Source organism: Panthera uncia (genome assembly GCF_023721935.1).
Source record: "Panthera uncia isolate 11264 chromosome C1 unlocalized genomic scaffold, Puncia_PCG_1.0 HiC_scaffold_3, whole genome shotgun sequence".
NCBI lineage: Eukaryota > Metazoa > Chordata > Mammalia > Carnivora > Felidae > Panthera > Panthera uncia.
Genome location: NW_026057584.1, coordinates 34375164 through 34397918, shown reverse-complemented (window position 1 = coordinate 34397918; position 22755 = coordinate 34375164). Strand labels below are relative to the sequence as shown.

At 38.9% G+C, this 22755-nt stretch overlaps 2 protein-coding genes across 5 annotated transcripts in view; both read left to right on the top strand.

Annotated features, from left to right (window-relative positions):
• CFLAR (CASP8 and FADD like apoptosis regulator) overlaps positions 1-261 on the top strand; it is a 224037-nt gene extending 223776 nt beyond the window's left edge. The window contains exon 4 of the transcript XR_007454442.1: positions 171-261. The gene's annotated coding sequence lies outside the window, so the exon portion shown is untranslated. The remainder of the gene's footprint in view (positions 1-170) is intronic.
• Positions 240-22755, top strand: part of CASP10 (caspase 10) — a 47823-nt gene continuing 25307 nt past the window's right edge. The window contains exons 1-5 of one of the 4 annotated variants that reach the window (XM_049615882.1): positions 9150-11888; positions 12047-12173; positions 18973-19027; positions 20463-20816; positions 22618-22711. In XM_049615882.1, coding sequence (XP_049471839.1) covers positions 20470-20816; positions 22618-22711 — 441 coding nt within the window. In that variant the 5' untranslated portion in view covers positions 9150-11888; positions 12047-12173; positions 18973-19027; positions 20463-20469. The other 3 variants (XM_049615883.1, XM_049615884.1, XM_049615880.1) reach the window with 3 other exon arrangements.

Sequence of the window (22755 nt, the reverse complement as noted above, 5' to 3'; positions counted from 1 at the left end):
AGTATACTTATGATGAACACTGAGTAATATATAGAATTACTGAATCACTATATTGTACGCCTGAAACCAATGTAACTCTGTATGTTAACTATATTGGAATTAGAAATTTAAGAAAGGCAGTTATTTTTTGCCCTTCACCTTTTTATCCCTTCTTCCATCTTGCTGACTAGGATGTGGATGTGATGGCTGGAGCCTTAACTTCCATATGGAACTATGAGGATAATGGCCACACTATAGGGACAGCTGAGTGGTGAGCAGAAAGGAGCCTTCTTGGATGAGGACAGAATCACTATACCAGCTGTAGACTACCTACCTCTGGACTTTCATGTGAGAGAAAAAATGTGGGGTTTATATTTATATTTTTTAAACCTAACACAGTCCAACTGATGCATTATCATTTGATTAAAATGTTTAGGATGTTATAAGTTTAAAAGAAAAATTTATCTGGATGATTATTTTAATTTTCTAATTATTTTTTAATGTTTATTTATTTTTGAGAAAGAGAGTGTGGGTGGGGAGGGGGCAGAAAAAGAGAGGGGCAGGGGATCCAAAGCAGGCTCCGTGCTGACAGCAGAGAGCCTGATGTAGGGCTCGAACTCATGAACCGTGAGATCATGACCTGAGCCGAAGTTGGACGCTTAACTGACTGAGCCACCCAGGAGTCCCTCTAATTATTGTTTAAAAATATATGTGCACTTAAAATATGAGCTACCTACATGTTTAACACCCAGCTTGGTTTCTTCCAAGTTTTGGCATTGTGAATAAAGGTGCTATAAACATTTTTATGCTGATTTTTGTGTGGACATAAATGTTCAACTCATTTGGGTAAATACCTAGGAGAACAATTGTTGAAGTGTATGGTAAGCCTATGTTCAACTTTGGAAGAAATGTAAGACTGTATTTCAAGTGGCTATATATACCATTTTGCAGAGTTCCTGTATCTCCACATTCTTGCCAGTATTTGGTGGCATTAATGTTTTGGATTTTAGCCATTTTAATAGATGTATAATGATAACACGTATTAATTTATGATTACCTAATGGCACGATGGTGAGTACCTTTTTATATCCTTATTTAAAATATGTATATCTTCTTTGTTGAGATGTCTGTTCAAATCTTTTGCCCATTTTTTATTAAAAAAATATTTTAATGTTTATTTTTGAGACAGAGAGAGAGGCAGAGACAGAGCATGAGCGGGGGAGGGGCAGAGAGAGAGGGAGACACAGAATCCGAAGCAGGCTCCAGGCTCTGAGCTGTCAGCACAGAACCTGATGTGGGGCTCGAACTCACTATCTGTGAGATCGTGACCTGAGCCAAAGTCAGACACTCAACTGACTGAGCCACCCAGGTGCCCCTCTTTTGCCTATTTTTAAAAGTTTTTATTTATTTTGAGAGAGAGAGAGAGAGCTAGAGAGTATGTGTGGGGTAGGGGCAGAGAGAGAGGGAGAAAGAGAATCCCAGGCAGGTTCCACACTGTCAGTGCACACAGCCTGATGTGGGGCTCAAACACCTGAACCATGAGATCATGACCTGAGCCCAAGTCAGATGCTTAACTGATGTACAGAGGCACCCCTCTTTTGCCCATTTTTAAACTGAGTTGTTTGGTTTTTTTACTGGTCAGTTTTAAGAGTTTTTTGTATATTTCGGATAGAAGTCCTTTATCAGATATGTTTTACAAATATTTTCTCTCAGTCTGTGGTAGAAGTTTTTAATTTTAATGCAGTTCAATTAATCCATTCCCCCCACCCCGCCCGGATTGTGCTTTTGTGCTCTAAGAAATCATCAGTAAACTCAAGATCACCTAAATATTCTCCTCTGTTATTAGCCAGAAGTTGTAGTTTTGCATTTTATATTTAAGTTTATGATCATTTTGAGTTACTTTTTGTGAAAGGTACAAGGTCTGTGTCTATATTCTTTTTTTCTGTATGTCCAGTTGTTCTGGCACTATTTGTTGCATTCCATTGATTTTTCTGTCTGTTCTTTTACTAATATGACACTGTTTTGATCCTTAAGCTTTATATTGAGTCTCGCAATACCTAACGTTGGTAGCATACTGGGAGTTTTAAATAAATGCGGTTATATTATTTGTTTCATTTTATGCAAAGCACATATTGTAACTTCAAAAAATTAACTAAAATGGGGCGCCTGGGTCGCTGAGTCGGTTAAGCATCCAACTTCGGCTCAGGTCATGATCTCACGGTTCATGAGTTCAAGCCCTGCATTGGGCTCTGTGCTGACATCTTCGAACCTGAGGCCTGCTTCAGATTCTGTCTCTCTTTCTCTTTCTCTTTCTCTCTTTCTGCCCCTCCCCTGCTCGTGCGCTCTCTCTCTCTCTCTCAAAAGTAAATAAACATTAAAAAAATGAAAATGAAAATAAAATAAAAATTATGTATTGTAAAAGGTCCAGTTTCTTTAATACATAAACACATTTGATGCATTTATTTTAAACATAAATGGCATAATTGTTTTTAATAAATGTTTTTATTTATTTCTGAAAGAGAGAGAGAACGAGCAGGGTAGAGGCAGAGAGAGAGGGAGCCACAGGATCCGAAGCAGGCTCCAGACTCTGCACTGTCAGCACAGAATCTGACGTGGGGCTTGAACTCAGAAACTGCAATATCATGACCTGAGCTGAAGTTGGACGCTTAACCCACCGAGCTACCAGGCACCCCCATAAATGGCATAATATTTAACACTGTTCTTTCTTTTCATTCAAGTAGTCATGTCTATATATGTTTTGTATCATATTTAAGTTATTCACTATTTTATTTTTCACTATTTAAATGATGATACAAGAAACATCTTTTCTTCCTTATTTGGTAAGGACTTCCTGCCCGAAACCTGGGATTTGCATCCTCTTCTTAGTGCTTCCTTTGGCATAGGTCAGTCTTCTGTCAAGACTGAATGTTATTTCTTTTTTTTAAATTTTTTTTTATTTTTTTAATTTATTTTTTATTTATTTATTTTTTAATATATGAAATTTACTGTCAAATTGGTTTCCATACAACACCCAGTGCTCATCCCAAAAGGTGCCCTCCTCAATACCCATCACCCACCCTGCCCTCCCTCCCACCCTGCCCTCCCTCCCACCCCCCATCAACCCTCAGTTTGTTCTCAGTTTTTAACAGTCTCTTATGCTTTGGCTCTCTCCCACTCTAACCTCTTTTTTTTTTTTTTTTTTCCTTCCCCTCCCCCATGGGTCTCTGTTACGTTTCTCAGGATCCACATAAGAGTGAAACCATATGGTATCTGTCTTTCTCTGTATGGCTTATTTCACTTAGCATCACACTCTCCAGTTCCATCCACGACTGAACATTATTTCAACTGTCTTGTATCATTAATCTCTCTTTCTGTCTTTGAACCTTTGGTCTAAAAACAAGTTCTGACTCCTCCATCAAATAAAGCCTGTCTCCCTTAAAAAAAATGTTTATTCGTTTATTTTGAGTGAGAAAAAGAGAGATAGAGAGCAAGCAAGGGAGGGGCAGAAAGAGAGAATCCCAAGCAGGCTCCTCACTGTCAGTGTGGAGCCCAACTCCAGGCTCAATCCCACAAACTGTGAAATCATGACCTGAGCCAAAATCAAGAGTTGGACCCTTAACTAACTGAGCCACCCCAGCGCCCCATGCCCCCCTCTTTCAAGCTACTGTCTTAGGTATGTTTTAGACTATACCCTCTCCTCTTCTACCCATTTACTCCATACTTCCCTGATATCTGGATTTCACCTTAATCATTCTGCCACATCTATAAGATCCAAGAGCAACATTGAGCTTACTTACCAAACTTGTAGTCCTTAGATTCTATGGGGTCATTGTCCCCTTCCTACTTCCCCACTGTATTTCACCCTAGAAGTTCTGTCAAGGACAGACTTCTGACCAAGTCTTCTTTGTATCTTTCTCCTCCAGATCCATAAATGTGGATATTCACAAGGATCACTCCTTTGTTTCTCTTTTTATATATTCTCTTTTAACAATCTTGTAACTTCAGTTACTACTCCTGTGCTGCTAACAAGTTGGATATTTCTAGTGCAGACTCTTCAAGTTCAAATCTTGCCCTGCAGCTTCCTGGCCAGTGTTTCCACTTCATTTCCTTTTCGCGCCTCAAACTCAATATATTCCAAATATTAAAAACAAAAACAAAAACACCTCCATTCCAAATCTGCTTTTCTGCCTGTGTCTTCAATTTCAGTTAACAGCACCTCCAGAATATCATTTTCACTCTGACCCACCCTCTCCTATGTTTCTTCATCCAGCTAGTTTCCAAATTAGTTGGTTCTGTACCTATAATGCCTTTTCCATCTATCTCTATTATTACATTTCTTCTGCCTCCATCATTTCTCCACCGAACTATGATCATAGCTTTCTCACTGATCCTGCCACCACCCTCTTAATTCTATGATAACTTTATACATAGAACCTGAAGAATCTCCCTAATTGCAGCTCTGTCACTTTCCTTAGAAACCTTTAAGATTCTCTATTGTTTACACCGTAAGGGTGTGGCTGGAGAGTGGGGAGCAGGGAAGGCTGCTGTTGTAAGTCCTAGAGTCCAAAGACCCAGAAAACCAAGAGTATTTTAATGTCCAAAGGTAGAAGAAGTTGACCATCCTAGTTCAAAAAGAGAGAAAATTTGCCCCTCCTCCTTTTTATTGGACCAATCCTTAATGGATTGGAGGTTGCCCACCCACATTGATGAGGGCAGATTTTCTTTACTCAGTCTACAGATTTAAATACTAACCCTTCCAGAAACATCCTTACAGACATACCCAGAAATAATGTTTAATGGCTATCTAGGCATCCTTTAACTGTCAAGTTGACACCATACAATTAACAATCACAAGGTAGTTTGTGACATATGATTGTGACATATTCCAGACATCCCTTTCTTTTTTCATTGAGATATAATTCACATTTTATAAAATTCATCCTTTTGAACTATACAAGTCACTGGTTTTTAGTATATTCACAGTTGTGCACATGCACAATCTAATTTCAAAACATTTTCATCTACCTTAAAAGAATTTCCATACCTGGTAGCCATCATTTCCTATTTTCCCCTTCACTCCAGCCCCTGAGCAAACACTAATCCACTTTATATTTCTACATATTTGTCCATTCTGGATATTTCCTATGAACAAATCATTCAGTATGTTTCCTTTTGTATATGACTTATTCTACGTAGCGTGTTTTCAAGGTTCATCCACATTGAAGAATACATTAGTACTTCATTTCATTTAATGGCTAAATAATATTCCATTGAATTGACAGAGCACATTTTGTTTATCTATTCATCAACTGATGGAAATTTGGATTGTTTCCATGTTTTTGGCCTTTATGAATGATGCTGCAATGAGTATTCATGTGTAAGTTTTTGTGTGGATTCATGCTTTTAGTTCTCTTGGGTATATACATGGGAATGGACTTACTGGATCATATAGTAAGTATATGTTCAACTTTTTGAGGACTGCTAAACTGTTTTAGTAAAGTGGCTGCACCACTTTACATTCCCACCAGCAATGTCCCAATTTCTCCACATCCTTGCCAACACTTGTTATTGTCTATTTTTTCCTTCCTTCCTTCCTTCCTTCCTTCCTTCCTTCCTTCCTTCCTCTCCTTCTCTTTCTTTTTTTATTCCTTTTTTCTTTCTTTCTTTCTTTCTTTCTTTCTTTCTTTCTTTCTTTTTTTCTCTTTTTTTATTATATATGAAGTGATACCTCATTGTAGTTTTGATTACATTGCCTAATAACTAATTCTGTTGAAGATCTTTTCATGTGCATATTGGCCATTTGTATATGTTCTCTGTAGAAACATCTATTCATATCCTTTCTCATTTTTTTAAAATTTTATTTTTTATTTTTTAAAGTTTACATCCAAATGAGTTAGCATATAGTGAAACAGTGATTTCAGGAGTAGATTCCTTAATGCCCCTTACCCATTTAGCCCATCCCCCTCCCACAACCCCTCCAGAAACCCTCAGTTTGTTCTCCATATTTATGAGTCTCTTGTGTTTTGCCCCCCTCTCTGTATTTATATTATTTTTGTTTCCCTTCCCTTATGTTCATCTGTTTTGTCTCTTAAAGTCCTCATATGAGTGAAGTCATATGATTTTTGTCTTTCTCTGACTGACTTCACTTAGCATAATACTCTCCAGTTCCATCCACATAGTTGCAAATGGCAAGATTTCATTCTTTTTGATTGCCAAGTAATACTCCATTGTGTGTGTGTGTGTGTGTGTGTGTATATATATATATATATATATATATATATATATACCACTTCTTCTTTATCTATTCATCTGTCGATGGACATTTGGGCTCTTTCCATACTTTGGCTATTGTCCATAGTGCTGCTATAAACATGGGAGCGTATATATCCTTTCAACACAGCACACCTGTATCCCATGGATAAATGCCTAGTAGTGCAATTGCTGGTTCGTAGGGTAGTTCTATTATTAGTTTTTTTTTTTTTAATTTTTTCAACGTTTTTTTATTTATTTTTGGGGACAGAGAGAGACAGAGCATGAACGGGGGAGTGGCAGAGAGAGAGGGAGACACAGAATCGGAAACAGGCTCCAGGCTCCGAGCCATCAGCCCAGAGCCTGACGCGGGGCTCGAACTCACGGACCGCGAGATCGTGACCTGGCTGAAGTCGGACGCTTAACCGACTGCGCCACCCAGGCGCCCCTATTATTAGTTTTTTGAGGAACCTCCATACTGTTTTCCAGAGTGGCTGCACAAGCTTGCATTGCCACCAACAATGCAAAAGAGATCCTCTTTGTCCACATCCTCGCCAACATCTGTTATTGCCTGAGTTGTTCATGTTAGTCATTCTGACAGGTGTAAGGTGGTATCTCATTGTGGTTTTGATTTGTATTTCCCTGATGAGGAGTGATGTTGAGCATTTTTTCATGTGTCGGTTGGCCATCTGGATGTCTTCCTTGGAGAAGTGTCTATTCATGCCTTTTGCCCATTTCTTCACTGGATTATTTGTTTTTTGGGTGTTGAGTTTGATAAGTTCTTTGTAGATTTTGGATACTAACCCTTTATCTGATATATCATTTGCAAATATCTTCTCCCATTCTGTCCGTTGCCTTTTAGTTTTGCTGATTATTTCCTTCGCTGTGTAAAAGCTTTTTATTTTGATGAGGTCCCAATAGTTCATTTTTGCTTTGGTTTCCCTTGCCTCTGGAGATGTATTGAGTAAGAAGTTGCTACGGCCACGGTCAAAGAGGTTTTTGCTTGCTTTCTCCTCGAGGATTTTGATGGCTTCCTGTCTTACATTGAGGTCTTTCATCCATTTTGAGTTTATTTTTGTGTATGGTGTAAGAAAGTGGTCCAGGTTCATTCTTCTGCATGTCGCTGTCCAGTTTTCCCAGCACCACTTGCTGAAGAGACTCTCTTTTTTCCATTGGATATTCTTTCCTGTTTTGTCAAAGATTAGTTGGCCATACTTTTGTGGGTCCATTTCTGGGTTCTCTATTCTGTTCCATTGACCTGAGTGTCTGTTCTTGTGCCAGTATCATACTGTCTTGATGATTATAACTTTGTAGTATAGCTTGAAGTCTGGGATTGTGATGCCTCCTGCTTTGGTTTTCTTTTTCAAGATCGCTTTGGCTATTCAGGGTCTTTTCTGGTTCCATACAAATTTTAGGATTATTTGTTCTAGCTCTGTGAAGAATGCTGATGTTACTTTGATAGGGATCGCATTGAATATGTAGATTGCTTTGGGTAGTATCGACATTTTAACAATATTTGTTCTTCCTATCCAGGAACGTAGAATCTTTTTCCATTTCTTTGTGTCTTCTTCAATTTCTTTCATCAGCTTTCTATAGTTTTCAGTGTATAGATTTTTCACCTCTGTGGTTAGATTTATTCCTAGGTATTTTATGGTTTTTGGTGCAACTGTAAACGGGATCAATTCCTTGATTTCTCTTTCTGTTGCTTCATTGTTGGTGTATAGGAATGCAACCGATTTCTGTGCATTGATTTTATATCCTGCCACTTTGCTGAATTCATGGATCAGTTCTAGCAGTTTTTTGGTGGAATCTTTTGGATTTTCCACATAGAGTATCATGCCATCTGCAAAGAGTGAAAGTTTGACCTCCTCCTGGCTGATTTGGATGCCTTTTATTTCTTTGTGTTGTCTGATTGCAGAGGCTAAGACTTCTAATACTTTGTTGAATAACAGTGGCGAGAGTGGACATCCCTGTCTTGTTCCTGACCTTAGGGGAAAAGCTCTCAGTTTTTCCCCATTGAAGATGATATTAGCGTTGGGTCGTTCATATATGGCTTTTATCATCTCGAAGTATGCTCCTTCTATCCCTACTTTCTTGAAGGTTTTTATCAAGAAACGATGCTGTATTTTGTCAAATGTTTTCTCTGCATCTATTGAGAGAGGATCATATGGTTCTTGTCCTTTCTCTTATTGATGTGATGAATCACATTAATTGTTTTGTGGATATTGAACCAGCCTTGCATCCCAGGTATAAATCCCACTTGATCATGGTGAATAATTTTTTTTAAGGTATTGTTGGATCCAGTTGACTAATATCTTGTTGAGGATTTTTGTATCCGTGTTCATCAGGGAAATTGGTCTATAGTTCTCCTTTTTAGTGGGGTCTCTGGTTTTGGAATCAAGGTAATGCTGGCTTCATAGAAAGAGTTTGGAAGTTTCCCTTCCGTTTCTATTTTTTGGAATAGTTTCAAGAGAATAGGTGTTAACTCTTTCTTAAATGTTTGATAGAGTTCTTCTGGGAAGCCATCTGGCCCTGGACTCTTGTTTTTGGGGGAGATTTTTGATTACTAATTCGATTTCCTTACTGGTTATGGGTCTGTTCAAATTTTCCATTTCTTCCTGTTTCAGTTTTGGTAGTGTATGTGTTTCTGGGAATTTGTCGATATCTTCCAGATTGCCCATTTTATTGGCATATAATTGCTCATAATATTCTCTTATTATTGTTTTTATTTCTGCTGTGTTGGTTGTGATCTCTCCTCTTTCATTCTTGATTTTATTTTCGGGTCCTTTCCTTTTTCTTCTTGATCAAACTGGCTAGTGGTTTATCAATTTTGTTAATTCTTTCAAAGAACCAGCTTCTGGTTTCATTGATCTGTTCTACTGTTTTTTGTTTTTTGTTTTTTGTTTTATTTTTTTGGTTTCGATAGCATTAATTTCTGCTCTAATCTTTATTATTTCCTGTCTTCTTCTGGTTTTGGGTTTTATTTGCTGTTCTTTTCCCAACTCATTAAAGCATAAGGTTAGGTTGTGTATCTGAGATCTTTTTTCCTTCTTTAGGAAGGCCTGGATTGCTATATACTTTCCTCTTATGACTGCCTTTGCTGTGTCCCAGAGGTTTTGGGTTGTGGTGCTATCATTTTCATTGACTTCCATATACTTTTTAACTTCCTCTTTAACTGCTTGTTTAGCCCATTCATTCTTTAGTAGGATGTTCTTCAGTCTCCAAGTATTTGTTACCTTTCCAAATTTTTTCTTGTGGTTGATTTTGAGTTTCATAGCATTGTGGTCTGAAAATATGCATGGTATGATCTCGATCTTTTTGTACTTACTTAGGGCTGATTTGTGTCCCAGTATATGGTCTATTCTGGAGAATGTTCCATGTGCACTGGAGAAGAATGTATACTCTGCTGCTTTAGGATGAAATGTTCTGAATATATCTGTTAAGTCCATCCGGTCCAATCTGTCATTCAAAGCCCTTGTTTCCTTGTTGATATTTTGATTAGATGATCTGTTCTTTGCTGTGAGTGGGGTGTTGAAGTCTCCTACTATTATGGTAACTTGATGAGTTTCTTTATGTTTATGATTAATTGATTTATATATTTGGGTGTTTTCACATTTGGCACATAAATGTTTACAATTGTTAGGTCTTCTTGGTCTATAGACCCCTTGATTATGATGTAATACCCTTCTGCATCTCTTGATACAGTCTTTATTTAACGTCTAAATTGTCTGATATAAGTATGGCTACTCCAGCTTTCTTTTGTTGACCATTAGCGTGATAGATGGTTCTCTATCCCCTTATTTTCAATCTGAAAGTGTCTTTAGCTCTAAAGTGAGTCTCTTGTAAACAACATATAGATGGATCCTGTTTTCTTATCCATTCTGTTACTCTGTCTTTTGATTGGAGCATTGAGTCCATTGACGTTTAGAGTGACACTGAAAGATATGAATTTATTGCCATTATGTTGCTTGTAGAGTTGGAGTTTCTGGTGGTGTTCTCTTGTCCTTTCTAATCTTGTTGCTTTTGCTATTTATTTATTTATCTATTTATTTATTTATTCATTCATCTTTTCTCCTCTCAGAGAATCCCCCTTAAAATTTCTTGCAGGGCTGGTTTAGCGGTCACAAACTCCTTTAATTTCTGTTTGTCTGGGGAACTTTTTACCTCTCCTTCTAGTTTTAATGATAGCCTTGCTGGATAAAGAATTCTTGGCTGCATATTTTTCTGATTCAGCACATTGAATATATCCTGCCACTCCTTTCTGGCCTGCCAAGTTTCTGTGGATAGGTCTGCTGCAAACTGATCTGTCTTCCCTTGTAGTTAAGGACTTTTTTCCTTTGCTGCTTTCATGATTCTCTCCTTGCCTGAGTATTTTGGGAATTTGACTATGATATGCCTTGTTGATGGTTGGTTTTTATTGAATCTAGTGGGAGTCCTCTGTGCTTCCTGGATTTCGATGTCTGTGTCTTTCCCCAGGTTAGGGAAGTTTTCCACTATGATTTGCTCACATAACCCTTTTACCCCCATTTCTCTGTCTTCCTCTTCTAGGATCCCTATGATTCTGATGTTGTTCCTTTTTTAATGAGTCACTGGTTTCTCAAATTCTTAAATCATGCTCTTTTGCCTTAATCTCCCTCTTTTTTTATGCTTCGTTATGCTCTATAAGTTTGTCCTCTATATGGCTGATTCTCTGTTCTGCCTCGTCCATCCTTGCTGCCGCTGCATCCATCCATGATTGCAGCTCAGTTATAGCATTTTTAATTTCATTCTGGCTATTTTTTACTTGTTTTATCTCTGCAGAAAGGGATTCTAATCTATTTTTGACTCCAGCTAGTATTGTTATTATCATGATTCTGAATTCTGGTTCAGACATCCCGCTTGTATCTGTGTTGGTTAAATCCCTGGCTGTCATTTCTTCATGATCTTTCTTTTGGGGTGACTTCTTTTGTTTCGTCATTTTGAAGGGAGAAAAGGAATTAATGAGGTAGAAAAATTGAAATTAAAAAAATTAAAATTAAAAAAATATTAAAATTAAAACTTAAAACACACACACACACAAATAGAATAGACGATTCTAGATCCTAGGCGTGTTTTGGTCTGGATGTTGAAAGTGGTTTGACAGATTAGAGAAAAAAAGGGGGGGAGAAAAAAAAAGGAAATCGTTTGAGAATTTGAAAAAATGAGTACATTGAAGTAGACTAAAATGAGATGATGGGGGTAAAATAGAATTTGAAAAAATATACACAAAAGGAAAGAATATAGTAGAAAAAAATTTAAAGAAAAATATTTTTAATAAAAATTAAAAGTAAATATGAATTTTTTCATTTTCTGTATTTAAGAAAAAAGAAAAGAAATGAAAAAGAGAAAAAAGAGAAAAAAGAAAAAGAGAAAAAGAGAAAAGAAAAAAAAGAAATCATTTGAAAATTTGAAAAAGTGAATACACTGTAGTAGAATAAAATAAAATGATGGGAGTAAGATAGAATTTGAACGAATTTACATAAAAGCAAAAAACATAGTATACAAAATTAAGTAAATATATTTTTAAAAGAAATTGAATGTAAAAATGAAGTTTTTCTCTTTCTGCATTCAAGAAAATGAAAAGAAATGAGAAAGAGAAAAAAGAGAAAGAAAAAAAGGAAATTGTTTGAAAATTTGAAAAGGTGAGTACACTGAAATAGACCAATATAAAATGATGGAAGTAAAGTAGAATTTGAAAAAAATTACACAAAAGTAAAAAATATAGTAATAAAAATTGAAGACAGACATTTTTAATAAAAATTGAAAATAAAAATGAATTTTTTCTCTTTCTGTATTCAAGAAAAAGAGAAGAATTGTAAAAGAAGAAAATGAAAAAGAAAAAAAATATTAAAAAAGAAAAAAAATTGAATAGATGAACCTGCTAACAGATTGAAGTAGGACTGAAATTGCCTCATTTTCCCCTACAGGTCAGTCTATGTAGCTCTTTATAGTCCATAAATTAAGCCCGGCGGTGAGGCTTGTGTTCTTGAAGAGCAATGTTGGCCCAGTTGGGCGGGGCTCAGTGTAACAGCTCTGCTCTCCACTAGATGGTGCTGCTAGCCTACTGGGGTGGATTGTTGCGGTGCTCGTAGGTGCGTATGCACATGTGCGGGAGCAGTGAAAATGGTGCCACCCAGCTACCCAGTCTGTTCTCCTGGATCAGCAACTGCACACCGGTCCTCTGTCTTTAGCTCTCGTCCACTCCCGCTTTTTCACTCTCTGTGACCAGGCCTGAGGCAGTACTGCTCTCCCAAGTTTTGTGTCAGATGTGGCTGTTTTCCCCGGCCCCTTACTTCCGAAGGACTGTGGCTTTGACCTGTTCCTCCCCTCTGTGGGAGGGTCTCACCAAGCAATGGCTGAATGAGCAATGGCCGAATGTTGGCTGCACCCAGGAACGCCTGCTGGGCCATGCTGTTGCCGGTGCTCTGAGACTGTGGCCAGGTGCCAGCCTGCCCCCAAAAAAGTTCATGAGACAGTGTAGCAGCAGCATTTCAGGGATTATGGAAAATCACAACACAATCTGGTACCAGGCTTCACCCTCAATGACCTTGTCCCAGCACCAGCAAATGTGGCTGCCTTCCAGGGTCTGCTGGGACCAGGTGGCTTCAATAGTCTCTACCAAATGCCCCCCAGCAGTGGAACTGCTTTTCCCTGTGTGGCCCGAGAACCTCCCAGACCCCACTCTGTTCCTGGGGATTCGCCCTTCCCACCAGAGCATCGCCAGGTATCAAGCTGCAGAGTTGCAGCCTTTGCGCTCCCCTTGTTTACAGTCTTAATGGAATTTAAACCCTCTCCTTTCTCCTTTCTCCCTTTTTAGTTTAGTCCCGTGGCTGTTTCCAGTTTTCCACTTTCTTTCCAGCTACTTTTGGGGAGGGGTGCTTTTCCCATATGCTCCCCCCCTCCCCAGTCTCCATCCTCTCTCTGCCCGCAAAAGGGGTTCCCTACCTTTAGTGGCTTCTTGCTCCCCAAGTTCAGCTCTCTGTGCCACGTACCCGCTGAATTCTGTGGTTCAGGTTGTGCAGATTGTTGTGTTAATCCTCCAATCAGTTTTCTAGGTGTGTAGGATGGTTTAGTGTTGGTCTGGCTGTATTTCATGGACGCAAGACACACAAAAAGCTTCCACGCTGTTCCGCCATCTTGGCTCCTCCAAATCCTTTCCCATTTTTAATTGATTATCTTTTTACTGTTCTGGTATAAGTATTGCTTATATATTCTGGATACTAGTCTCTTATCAGATAGAAGATTTGCAAATAGTTTCTTCCATTCTGGGGATTGTCTTTTCACTTTCTAAATAGGGTCTCTTCTAGTACAAAATTTGTATATTTTGATGATGTCTAATTGATGTATTTTTTCTTTTGTTGCTTAAAAGTTTTGGCATTATATGTCCAAAACTATTGCCATTAGGCAAGGTCATGAAGAGTTACTCTTATATTTTCTTGTAAGAGTTTTATGATTTTAGTTCTTACATTTAGGTCTCTGACCCATTTTGAGTTATCTTTTGATTCTTTTTTTTTAGCAGCATTAAAAATATTTTACTCTTTTAACCACATCCACCTAGTTCCCTAGCGAATCCAATGTTAATCTGTTAAAATCTTTTGGTAAACATCATTATCTTGTGGAACTTTGAGGTTTTTGTCACCTCAGAATTACCGAGCTTCTTGTCCCAAGCTCACTTAATTTTTTTTTGAGGGGGAGGGGCAGAGAGAGACTCTCAAGGAGGCTCCATGATAAATGCTGAGCCTGATGCAGGGCTCTATCCCACGGCCCTGCGATCATGACCTGACCTGAAATCAAGAGTCAGATGCTCAACTGACTGAGCCACCCAGGCACCGCCCCCCTGCCCCCAGCTCACTTAAAAGTAAGATGGACTGGGGTAGGGTGAATTTAAAGATTAGCTTACTAATTCTACATTTGGGTTCATCCAAAGAAAATAATTTTAAAATGTTTTAAATAATTTAATTTAATTTATTTTAAATAATAAAAAATGTGCCAAGATTTGTCTGTAAGTATCTTCTTTTTTTAATGTTAATTAATTTATTTTTTGGGGGGGAGAGGCAGAGAAGGGAGAGACAGAGTCTCAAGCAGGGTCCACACTGTGAACGCAGAGCCTGACACGGGGCTCCATTGCATGGAACTGCAAGATCCTGACCTGAGCGGAGCTCAAGAGTCTGATGCTTAATGGACTGAGTCACCCAGGCACCCCTCTATAAGTATCTTCTATGCAGCATTGTTCACAATAGCAAAAACTTGGAAACAAATTGGATGTCTGATAATTAGAAATTGGTTAAATACATATGGAACATCCATGGAAGGGAATATCATGTAGCCACTATACATCATGTTTTCAAAGATTATGTAATGATATGGGAAAAAATGTGTGTTATTAAGTGAAAAAAGAGGGGCGCCTGGGTGGCGCAGTCGGTTAAGCGTCCGACTTCAGCCAGGTCACGATCTCGCGGTCCGTGAGTTCGAGCCCCGCGTCAGGCTCTGGGCTGATGGCTCGGAGCCTGGAGCCTGTTTCCGATTCTGTGTCTCCCTCTCTCTCTGCCCCTCCCCCGTTCATGCTCTGTCTCTCTCTGTCCCAAAAATAAAAAAATAAAAAAATAAAAAAAATAAAAAAAAAAGTGAAAAAAGAAAATTATACAGCATAATTAAATTTTTGGCAAATAATACACACATAAAAATGTGAAAGAATATATACTAAAATTTTAAGGTAGTTATAGACTACAAGTGACTGCATGTTTCTCCATTTTCCAGCTTTTCTACATTAAATACTGGAAGTTAACCTCTCTTTTTTAATTACCACTTTTGTAATAAGAAAAGGGACATATTAATACAGGTCAGTCTGTAATATAGTGAATCCAAAATGGGCCACATTTTACTTGTCTCCTGCCAGTTCACTAGTTAGAGATCTCTGCTGGGATCCTTGCCAGAGAAAGTCTTCTACTTTGGTACTTGGCTTCACCATGCTCCCATGAATAAAATTGTTTCTGGCAAGGTCTGGAGTGTGTGGATAAGGTGTGGAGGTCCTGGAAGTTTGGGATGGGATGGCTAATCAAAATAACCTGCTACCTCAGGACCAGGGTTGAAGTGCAAGTTTTAGGGCACAGAGCTCTTCTCCAGTTCATACACCTACCTTCCCCATCACCTGTGTCCATTTTTTAGTTCAGGAGTCTTTACACTTATAAAGTTTCCTTTTATAAATTTTGAGGGTGGAAAACCTGGACCAAAGCCTGGTTGTAAAGAAAAACCTTCTATTGCCACCACCAGCCACTCTCAAGGCAGAACTAAAAAGAAATAATCCAGTATTTCCTCTTTGTCACCAGGGTAGTAGCAGACTCCCATCGCTATAAAAGGCTATGTAGGTTTTGACTAGCTCTTCATGTAGACCCAGCTGACTGCGACCAATCAGGAAAGATGCTGTAAGAAATGTTTATTCTTTCCACTACTATCAACTTGCCATCAGCACGCCCTCAGTAACTGTGTTCCAAATTGGAAGAAGTATGAAATATTCAATACAAATGACATGGCACACGGTCTCACCTCTGTAAACTTGGTTTGAGTGTAAACTTTGGTTGAGTACTAGGATAAAAGTTTAAGTTTTACTTCATTTGTCTCTATTCTACTTCTACTTTCCAGGCTTAGCTCAATACCTCCTCCTCCAAGGCATCTTCATCAGGATCCATCCTTTGTTCCTTGGGGCTTTTGTGGCATTTAGGTGAAGCCCCGTGGCAGCGTCACCATGCCCTGCCCAATGTTTACAGACATTATGTCACATGGAGTTACAGGCGGCAGTAGCCTTGGGATCAACAGCTTTGGGATGATAGCAAGATACTTAGCATCTCTGAACTTTGATTTCATCATCTACTGAATGGACTAATAATCTTGACTTTATACAGTTAATCAGAAAAGAAGAGGTGAAGAAATGGTAGTAGTCATAATTATTTGAAGGCAGACATTGCATTGTATTCACTTTCTTCCTAACTGTGCCCAGTTCAGTGCTTTGCACTTAGGAAGAGGTTACTAAATATTTGATATTGTTGAACAAAAGTTGAAACGGCTTATGTACTTTATTGTGTCATACACAATCATTTCCTCAAGCCACATTCAGGTTTTTCACACTTGCTTCCAGTTTTCACACTTGCAGAGCAATTTAATCTCTCTTTCCCCCTCCTTCCTTCTCCCCTCTCTTTTCTTTCCTTCCTTCCTTCTTTTCTTACATCCTTCCTTCCTTCCTTCCTTCCTTCCTTCCTTCCTCTAGACTTCAAGTTATAGGCTTATTTTATTTTTTTTAAGTTTATTTATTTATTTTGAGGGGGGGAGAGGCAGAGAGAGGGAGAGCAAGAGAATCCCAAAAAGCTCCACACTGCCAGTGTGGAGCCAACTCGGGGTTCCAACCCACAAATCGTGAGATCATGACCTGAGCCAAAACCAAGAGTCTGCCACTTAACCGACTGAACTACCCAGGCACCCCTCAAGTTGTAAGCTTTTTAAAAATTGAACTACAGGGGTGCCTGGGTAGCTCAGTCGGTTGAGCGCCGACTTCGGCTCAGGTCACGATCTCGCGGTCCGTGAGTTCGAGCCCCGCATCGGGCCCCTGTGCTGACAGCTCAGAGCCCGGAGCCTGTTTCAATTCTGTGTCTCCCTCTCTCTGACCCTCCCCCATTCATGCTCTGTCTCTCTCTGTCTCAAAAATAAATAAAAACGTTAAAAAAATTTTTAAAAATTGAACTACAATTGACATAGAATATCCTATTAGTTTCAAGTATACCTAATAGTGATTCTATATTTTTATACATTATGAAATGATCCCCATGTTAAGTATAGTTACCACCTGTCACCACACAGAGTGGTTACAAAATTACTGACTATATTTCCTATGCTCTATGTTACATTCCCATCACTTACTTATTTTATAATTGAAAGTTTCTACCTCTTAATCTCCTTCACGTATTTTGGTTGCCCCCCAAACCTCACTCTAGTAACCAACAGTTTCCTGTATCTATGAGTCTGTTACTGTTTTGTTTGTTTGTTCATTTGTTTTGTTTTTTAGATTCTGCATGTAAGTAAAATCACATGGTATTTGTCTTTCTCTGATTGGCTTATTTCACTTAGCATAATACACTCGAGGTCTATCCACGTTGCAAATGGCAAGATTTCATTCATTTTTATAGTTGAGTAATAGGGCTCGTCTTTCTTAAACACAGAAATTCTCTGGATGACGCCAAGGATATGAGAATGGCACTTTAATATATTTGTTAATAAAGCATCATAAATCTTACTTCTTTTTCAGAGATAAAATACCTTTCTAAGATTCTGTGCTTCTTCCCAGAGCTCTGCACGTTTGAATTAGTTGAATTATAGTATAGTGAATTAGAGTCAGGTTTGCTGGTTTAAATTATGGCTTTCCCACTAGTTCACTGTGTCAAATTACTTAACCTTTCTGTGTCTTAGTTTTCGCACCTTAAAAGAGCGTTCATACTAGTAGTATTTATCTTAGAGACTTGAGATGATTGAATGAAAAATAGTACCTGGCACATGGTAGTTGCCATATAAGTATTAGGTATTGTTTTTATTCTTAGAAATAATGTCTCCAAAGTCTCTTTCCTGCTGCATTGAATGTGCTATGAGGCCAAAGATTTCATCGACTTTGTCTGCTGTTAATTGAGTTCCCTGAAAATACCTCCAAACGGGCTTATAGTCTAGCTCTCCCTCTTTTTTTGTCTTAATAATGTTTTTATTTGCACATGCAATTTTTTGAGAAAGAGTTAATATGGCTGACCACCCTTTCTTGAGCTTTTTGGGTTTTATTTTAAAGGTTAAATGAGTTTGGGGGAGGAGATGGTGAGGAAAATATTCCTCCTTCCTTCCTTCTTTCCTTCCTTTTCTTTCTTTCTTTCTTTCTTTCTTTCTTTCTTTCTTTCTCCTTCCATCCTTCCCTCCTTCCTCTCTCCTCCTCCTTCCCTGCTTCCTCTTTCTCTCTCTTTTCTTTTTTACCTTTCTTTCTTTCTTTCTTTCTTTCTTTCTTTCTTTCTTTCTTTCTTTCTCCTTCCATCCTTCCCTCCTTCCCTCCTTCCTCTCTCCTCCTCCTTCCCTGCTTCCTCTTTCTCTCTTTTCTTTTTTACCTTTCTTTCTTTCTTTCTTTCTCCTTCCATCCTTCCCTCCTTCCTCTCTCCTCCTCCTTCCCTGCTTCTTCTTTCTCTCTCTTTTCTTTTTTACCTTTCTTTCTTTCTTTCTTTCTTTCTTTCTTTTCTTTCTTTCTTTCTTTCTTTCTTTCTTTCTTTCTTTCTTCTTTTTCTGTTTCCCTCCTTCTCTCATCTCCTCTCCTTCTCTCCTTTTCCAATTCTCTCTCTTTCTTTTTTGATTCTCCAATCTTAGTGATCCAAGGGAAAGGCTAAAAACACTTAGTGCCTTCCAAGAATTCATTTGCAGCAGTCTTTGGTTTAACCTGGGAAAATCCCTAGCTGTCCGGCAGGAAAGTTGTAACTCTTGCCTTTAGGAGGCGCTGTTTGTCAGAGTTATCCTAAACCTGGAAAAGGGAGGGGGAGAGGCCGTCAAGGGAGCTATGACGTGAGCAGGAAGTTAATTATCAAGTTACCCGAACCGGGACATCCAGTTTTCACTTGCATAGGCAGAAAGTCTTGAGTTCTCTTCCCGCGCAAATGGGAGCTTCCCTGGAATGTGGATTACACAGAGAATTTTAATTTCTTAAAAACTTGTTTTCAGGCAATTTCCCCCGGAACCATTTACCTCCAGAGGACAAGCGGAATTTGATCTGAAGGTATGTGATTAGCACCTTTCCCCTGCTGAGGTCTTACACGCTAGCCTTGTTCCTTCAGTTTTAGAAACTTGCAAAAGCTCTCGTTGTCAGCAATGGCACTGTTTCTGCCGGGATTTATTAGCCATGCCAGGGAAAATGAAGGTTTAAAAAGTCCCAGGAAAGCTCCAACACAGACTTTTACTGGCAGAAATATGCTAGTCCACAAATGGAGACAAAGCCTGTTAGACTCACTAAAGTTATAGATTGGAATCTTCGGGAAACTGCAAGGCAAACGTATGCTACCTTGGAATAGGAAGACATCTCCAAAAAGCCATTCATTTGGTTTCTGGTATCACAGGCTGCTACCAAAAGGAAAGACCCCATGGGTGATCACATTAAAAATAACATTTTCTATTTTCTTGCTCTCTCTTTCTAAAAATAAGCTCTATGCCCAATGTGGGGTTTGTTCTCACAGCCCTTAGATGAAGAGTTGCATGCTCTTCTGACTGAGCCAGACAGGCACCTCTCTGTTTTCTTTTTCTAACAACAAAAGTAATGTGTGTTTGTTGCAGAAAATCTGAGAAACTCAGAGAGGAGCCTGGAAGAAAAGTTATTTGTAATTATACCACCTAGGTATAACCATTTTTTGTTATCGATATTGTGTTTTGTTATGTTCTTCCTTTAGAAAGTGGTTTCTTGTTTCTAAATAGCTCAGTTTCGAAAAGAGAGTATATACCTTGAGGTCTTATAGTACGAATTATATTACACTGAAAAATTTTATCACTTCATTGCTCCTTTGATTCGAATGGAATTTGGTATAGAAAATACCATATGAACTTTATGAACTAATCCGGTAGAAATATTGATTTAGATTATTTGTGACTTCCTTCACTGATCTGAGCAACTCTTGTTTAAAACCACCCTTTGGAGTCTAAGATTATGGCTTCTCTTTTTTGTGAGATACAAACCTGTCCCATTATGGTTAGCAGTGTTACCTCATCCTTAAATTGGTAGACACTTATGAAATATAAAACCCGAGACTGCTTTATTTCTAAAGTGAAAGGCATAAATCTGAGCACTATTTCTGCCATTTGGTGGAAGTGAATTAAGAGCTCTAACAGGGAGAAATTGTGCTTTGTCATTCTCCCTTTTGACTAGCGCCCACCAGGGGCATTTTGATTTGGGAGAAATAAAAGTAGGTTGAGTTCCAAAAAGAGCTCCTTCCAGCCCTCCAGAAGGGTTAACATAGAAGTGCTGTGGTTGAAGGTTGGTTTTTTTTGTTTTTTGTTTTTTGTTTTTTTTTTTTGCCTATTGGTTTTTGAAATAATTTCACAGGAATTTTTATTTTTCAGCACTTCCAGGAAATTCTAATGCCTGACATGGAGGAGGCTGGGGAAGTGGGGTTCTGTGGATCCTTTTTCTCTTATGTGCTGCCCCACCTCTCTGTCTCTTTCAGGCTGGCCATGACATCTCAAGGTCAAAGTTTGAGGTTCCGTTCAGATGATAATTGTCAAGTGAACTTCCGTGAGAAGCTTCTGATTATTGATTCAAACCTGGAGGCCCAAGATGTGGAGGGCTTGAAGTTTCTCTGCCGAGACTGGATCTCCCACAAGAAGCTGGAGAAGTCCAGCTCAGCCTCGGATATTTTTGGTCATCTGTTGGCAGGGGAGCTGCTGAGTGAGGAAGACCCCTTCTTCCTAGCAGAACTCCTCTATATACTCAAACAGAATTCGCTGCTGCGGTACCTCCGCCAAAGCAGAGAGCAAGTGGAGAGTTTGCTGCCCACCCGAAGGAGGGTCTCTCTGTTCAGGTGAGGAGGGGTCTGTGATCAAGACAGGGGGGTTTTTCCATCTAGCTAGTGTTCATTCGGGCCACTGGGCTTTGAAAGGAGGTTGGGATTAAGATCTTTTTCTTATCTACCTCCTTGGATGCTTCCAAACCAGGAGATCTCTCAGCTTCCAGCACTAATGAGATGAAAAGTTGGGAGGTCAGCAAAGCTCTGGGCCTGGTAGTGGCTTCCCTTGGTTTGCTTCTCACCGCCAAATGAAGCCTGCCTCAGCATAGCAGGGCCCGCGCTTTCCTTTTACCCTCTGTACTCCCAGACAGCCCTTCCTCCTGTGAGTCATTGCAGGGATTTGAGAGGAGATAATGCATGCGTGGGGCCGAGTAAGCAAAATGAAAAGGGGGATGTGTCTCTGAGGTAGGGAAGGACACCATTTATGCCATGTCCGGTTTTAAATGTTCATACCCTTTTGTATGAAACCCAGAAGGGTAAAATATAGACGTTTTACACAAGGGGTGAAATATAGGGATTAGGTCTATAATGGGTCAGACCTTAGATAACACTATTTTTTTTATTTAATTAAATTTTTTAATTGAGATATAATTGACCTATAACATTGTAATAGTTTTAGGTGTACCACATAATGATGGGATATATTTATATATTGTGAAATGATCACCACAATAAGTTTGACATCCATCACCACACATAGTTACAAAGTTTTTTTGCTTGTGGTGAGAACTTTTAGAATCTTCTTTTTTAGCAGCTTTTAAATATGTAACACAGTACAGTGACCCTTGAACAATGTGGGGGTTAAGGTGCTGATCCCCACACAGCCAAAAATCCAGCAAAACTTTTGAGTCCCCTCCAATTTCACTACTACTGTTGACCAGAAGCCCCACAGATAACATAAACAGTTAACACATATTGTGTATGTCACATGTATTATATATTGCATTCTTAAAATAGAATAAGCTAGAGTAAAGGAAATGTTATTAAGAAAATCATAAGGAAGAGTAAATACATCTATAGTACTGTACTGTATTTATCCAAGTTCAAGTGGACCCATGCAGTTAAAACCTGTGTTGTTCAAGGGTCACCTGTGTTGTTTAACTGTAGTCACCATGTTGTACAATACATCACCAGGACTTAGTCAATACGGTTTTTAATTGTCCACTGACGTATCTACATTAGAGAACTTCCCAAGGAAGAGTTGAAGTGTTATTTTATGGCTGGGGTGACTAGAATCCTTCAGGTCTCCCTCCTTGAAGTGGCTCCCAGAATCTGAGCTATACTTGAGTCAGTGAGGGAATTCTGGAAGTCATTATTTCCACTCCGCTGGTTAAGATCTCCGGCATACAGAGGTGTTAGTGTGTGAATGGAATGTTCAGCTTTTCTGGTGGTCAGTTACATGACTCTCCAGAAGCTGGGATAGTTTCCTTTTTTTTCAACAGTGGACTTTCTATAGAATGGTATCAAGTCCTCTCTGACGAGGGCCTATAAAGTAAGCCTGAATTCCTAGAATGCGGTCAGGAGATGGGAAGGCATGCCAACATTGAGTTTTACATCTTCCTAGTGGGATGGAAAGTAGCACTGGACTTGGAATCAGAAGGACTGCCTCTACTGCTTATTATGTTATCTTTATGTAATAGGCCACTTAAAGCTTAAAGTTTTAGTTTTGAATCTATACACTGGGATTTGAAATTATCTGCTCACAGGGTGTGATCATTCAAATGAGAGAAAATGTATATAAAAAAAAGCACTCAATTTACTGTGCTGTCCTTTGCAAGTGTGAGGCTTTACTTGTCTCTCTGGATGTATGTCTTAGAAACCTGCTGTACGAACTGTCAGAGGGAATCGGCTCAGAGAACTTAAAGGACATGGTCTTCCTTATGAGGGAATCGATTCCCAAAATCCAGATGGTAAGTGGGTCATAAAGAGTGGGGTATTTGTGAGCACTGCCTTT